The sequence below is a fragment of the Piliocolobus tephrosceles genome, unplaced genomic scaffold (genome assembly GCF_002776525.5).
Source record: "Piliocolobus tephrosceles isolate RC106 unplaced genomic scaffold, ASM277652v3 unscaffolded_29019, whole genome shotgun sequence".
NCBI classification, from domain to species: domain Eukaryota; kingdom Metazoa; phylum Chordata; class Mammalia; order Primates; family Cercopithecidae; genus Piliocolobus; species Piliocolobus tephrosceles.
This window is the reverse complement of record NW_022312109.1, coordinates 9,626-14,273: the sequence shown is the minus strand read 5'-3', so window position 1 is coordinate 14,273 and position 4,648 is coordinate 9,626. Positions and strand designations below refer to the sequence as shown.

The window sequence follows — 4,648 nt, the reverse complement described above, 5'->3', positions numbered from 1 at the left end:
ACAGGTGTGAGCCACCATGCCCGGCTTTTTTTTTTTTGAGATGCAGTCTCTTTTTTTTTTTTTTCAGACCGAGTCTTGCTCTGTCACCCAGGCTGGAGTGCAGTGCATGATCATGACTCACTGTAGCCTTGACCTTCCAGGCTCAAGTGCTCCTCCCACCCCAGCCTCCTGAGTAGCTGGAACTACAGGTGCACACCACCATGCCTGGCTAATTCTTTAATTTTTTTTGTTTTTTTCTTAGAGATGGGGTCTTACTATGTTGCCCAGGCTGGTCTCAGACTCCTGGGCTCAAGCCATCCTCCCACTTCTGCCTCCCAAAGTGTTGGGATTACAGGTGTGAGCCACTGCACCTGGCCACTAAGGTGTTTTGAATATCCATTTTGCTGAATCTGAGTTTTGGGGCTCTGTATCATTACACAATTCAGTAAGTGTTGGTTCCAGGAAGCCAACAATTTTGAGGCCTTGAGGGATATCACTGTGGTTTCCAGCCATCTCATCTGGTTGAACTCCTGAGTGGGTGGGCAGGGGGAGGGGGTGAGAATGGGGAGAGACCCCACTCAGGTGGCTGTGTGAAGTGTTCTTGTTCTCACGGGCAGCACAGAGAGGAGCAAGTGTGACAAAAATGAGGGAACTCACTTCCTCTTGGAAGGAGGGTTGTGTGGAGAGCAGAGGTCTGTGTGTGCTGAAGGAGATGGGTGGGTGGGGGAACAAAGGACCCGAAGGACAAGGGTGCAGTCACACAGAGCCCCGAGCTCAGCAGGGCCTGGCACTTGGTTTCATGTGTGGTGGTTCTTGACTTTCTTAATCATTTTTGAATGAAGAGCCCCGTGCTTTCGTTTTGTGCTGGGCCCTACGACTGCTGGAGCTGGTCCTGCGGGAGGGTGAGAATGCCCGCGGTGATGAAGCCGAGAGGCTGAAAGCCCCAAGCTCTAGCTATAGTGGTAGAAAACTCACCATGGAAAGTCAATGACTCGTCACCCGTTCAGCGACGACAGTGTTGAAGCACCAGTGCTCAAGTCCTAAATCAGACCCTGTATCGGGCAGTGAGGTCATCGTTTCCAGGGCAATGAATAGCTGCAGCCCAGACAGCAGGCAGCAAGCATTTCTGGAAGGGGCCCTGCCCGGCCCCAGGGATTGGTTTCCTGGCTAGGCATGGCCAGCTAAAAGCGACCTCTGTGCGTTTTGCCTCCTGTTCTGTGGCTGGGGTGTCCAATCTTTTGGCTTCCCTGGGTCACATTGGAAAAAGAAGAATTGTCTTGGGCCACACATATAAAATATACTAACACTAGTGATAGCTGGTGAGCTTTAAAAAATTCGCAAGAAAGCCTGATAATGTTTTCAGAAAGTTTACAAATTCATGTTGGGCTGCATTGACAGCCATCCTGAGCCGCGTGTGGCCCACAGGCCGCAGGTTGCACAAGCTTGGTGTACAGAGTCCAAAGGGAGTTAAGTCCTATCTGGCCACAAGGTGAGGCTCAGAATTTGGTCTAGGGAAGGCTGGTGGGACATGGTCTTGGGCAGGACTGGGGAGGGGTAGGGGTGTAGCTCTTAGTCTGGGATCAATAGGACTTGGGATAGAATCCCAAATCTGGAAGAGGGTCTTCACCTCCCTCGGCTTCAGTTCCCTCACTGGTACACCAAGAGAAAACCGGAGTGCCTAATTTCCTGGTTCCTTATGAAAATAGAGATGCTATTTATATATATGGAACTACCTTGCATGGTTCCTGGCACAGGATGCTCAGTTATTGTTCACAGTTCTTAATGGCCAAGTTCCAGTGCCACAAAGGACAGTGCCACAAAGGGCAGTGCCACAAGCACTATTCCGATTTGGCTGTCAGCCTGGCAGGCTTCAGCTAGATGCTTGTGCACTCGGAGGGTCACCCAATTCCTTGGACATATCCCATTTCCCAGGCCCACTTGATGGATGTAGGAGACTGAGCAGGGCATGGCTTGGGAGTCCTCACAATGGGGAGGGCCAGCTCATCCACCTCTGAGAGTGGGGAATGAGGGGGCGCCTGGAGCAGGAGCTGAAGGGCAGACTTTGTCCCCTCGGGCCCTGCTGGTACATTCTGGCTCCAGACCTTAGCTGCATGAAGTTTCTCCTGGAATACCCTGGTTAGAGCAGGGAGTGGTGGGGCAGCCCTGAGCATCCCAGGTTGAGGCAAGCCAAGTTCTTTTGCTGCTGGTCATGGGCAGAGCTACGACAGAGCTGAGCCCACTGACTCTATTAGCCAGGCCCCTCTCTTCTTGACAGAGTACCTGGGGACCCCTGGCCACAGTCTCACTTGTGGAAGAGGCAGGCTGGTTGTGGCGGTGGCTATGTTCATTACTCTGTAGATGGCCAGGTGGGAACAAGTAACTTGTCCCAGCTTCTTGTTTCAGCCATCAGTTTCCTCTCCTCAGTCTCTTCCTTTCTAAATGGACCTCCACAACCCCAGAGCTGTCTCGCACCTCATCCCTTGACTCTGTTTTACTCTGGGACCTTCCCTAGGGAAAGCCCATATGACCCTAACTGTTAAACCAGGTGCCCCAGGGATCCTGAGGCCCCCACGGCTCTATTTCTCCTGCCCCATGCTCTCCTCCTGGTGTGCAGCTTGAATTGTTTACTGAACTTTCGTGTCCTCAGCAATCAAGACATTCCTGGTCCTGGGTACCAAGCAGTTCCTTGCTTTTCATTTTTCTCATTTCATTTTTCTCTTTCTACTAGCTTCTAAATAATTTTTCTTATATATATGCCTTGATTACCTTAATATATGCATACTGTAAAGTTAATACCTTTATTTCGAGGTGATACTAAAAATACATTGAACTAGTGGGATGATACTATAAATTAATGTATCAACTAACATAGGTCAGAAATTAAACATAAATACTCATTTACCTCTATTCCTGGGAAATAAAGAAATTAAGAAAAGAAAAAAACATTAAAAACCCATTTAATATCTAGCTAAACTGTACAAATCATGAAAGTTCTTATAACTGATGTAAGCTGTAACATAAATTGTTTATCAAATCATTTTATCAGCAATTAAATGAAGCTTCCATTGGAGTCATGATTTGACATGGGGATACACCAGATTCTTCTAACTTGCTCACTAAATTGATAGACATTGGCTGGGCATAGTGGCTCACACCTATAATCCTTTCTTTCTGGCTGCTGTCAAGACTTTCCCTCATACTTTGTTATTCTGTAGTTTCACAATAATGAGACTAATCTTGATTTTTTCTCTCCCTTCTCTCTCTCTTTCTTGCATTGCAGTTTTGGGATTTCTCATTCTGAGAAGTCTCATATGTCTCAATACTTCTAGAAATTTATTTGCAATTGTCTTGTTGAATATTCCATTTTTTCCCTTTGCTCTATCATATCTTTCTGGAATTCCATTTAGATACATATTAGGACTTATTGTGGTATCCTACAAGTTACTTGATTATTTTTTCATTTTTTAAAGTCAATTTAGTTTCCAACTTTGATTTGTCATTTTTAATGGTTCATTGCTTTTTGCTGATAGTTTTAAGGTTTTTTTTTGGTCATATTATATACACTTGTTTTATGTTCTTTTTCTGATAATTTCAGCAGCTGAAGGATTTAAGGGACTGATTCTGGTATCTGTCGTTTCCGCTGGCTCTTACTTCTGGTGCCTTGTTTCCCCTTTGTGAGATTTTTGACTGTTAGCTGATATTTCTTGGAACTCTATCTGTGGGAAGTCTTTGGAGGTGACAGAGGTCAGGACACTTTATAATGACTATCTTCTAAAGGGAAGCCCCTCTTTCATGGCTCCAGCTCTCAGATGGAGTCTGATGACCCTGTTTCTTCCCCCTGCCTGATGGCTTCCTATTGTTGCTAGTCCCTGGTGTCCCAACATTCTTGTTAGTTCACTTAGCCTACTTTGTAAATGGTCCCGTCTTTGAAAAGCTTCTTCAAAAATCTCAACTGAGCATATTGTCTCTTTCCTGCTGGGACCTTCAGTGATATAAGTCTATATACATAACACTTAATAAAAACTTTCAAGTAAGTTTAGGCAGATATAATTATGAGGCTGGGAGATGTGTTTCAAAAAGGTATGTCCAGAGGAGTGGAATGCAGGAAAATCTTGCTCCCCATCTCCATAACCCCCCCTCGGCCCCTCAAAGGAAGCCACAACACCCTCTCCCAGGAGATCATCATTCTATACTTCCTTTCAGGCCCATAATTACCACCACCTTCCTCTCTATCCTTCCCTCTTGTTTACCTTGGAGAGCCACAAAGTGAGGGAGGTGCACAGCTTCCACGGCTCCAGGCTCAGCCTTGATGTCCAGCAGAGGCCCTGCCACCATCCAGCTGTGCTGTGGGTTAATCTCACCCAGAAACTGGTCCCACATACAGAATTCAATCTCAGTGGTCACCGCTTCTCTCACCACAAAGCAGAGACCCGTGTTGGGCCAGTGGTAGGAGCCAGCTACAGGGAAGTGAACTCTGGGAAGAAGAGGGAGAAGCAGACACTTACTGCACGAACTCACTGAGCACCTGCTGGATGCCAGACCCCATGCAGGGGCTTGCGGATACGGTACAGGGGCTTCAAGCCCAGACTTCAGAATCAGATGGACTTGCATTTTAGTCCTGGCTCTTCTGCTCTTGACTGTGGATCCCTGAGCAAGTCATTTAACCTTC

General features: G+C 46.9%; 1 protein-coding gene across 1 annotated transcript in view; it reads right to left on the bottom strand.

Annotated features, from left to right (window-relative positions):
• LOC111521270 (NACHT, LRR and PYD domains-containing protein 1) overlaps positions 1–4,648 on the bottom strand; it is a 29,532-nt gene that overhangs the window by 15,353 nt on the left and 9,531 nt on the right. Inside the window, exons 6-8 of the mRNA XM_026451375.1 lie at positions 4,163–4,453; positions 1,965–2,112; positions 972–1,074 (exon numbers count right to left, since the gene is read on the bottom strand). Coding sequence (XP_026307160.1) covers positions 972–1,074; positions 1,965–2,112; positions 4,163–4,453 — 542 coding nt within the window. The remainder of the gene's footprint in view (positions 1–971; positions 1,075–1,964; positions 2,113–4,162; positions 4,454–4,648) is intronic.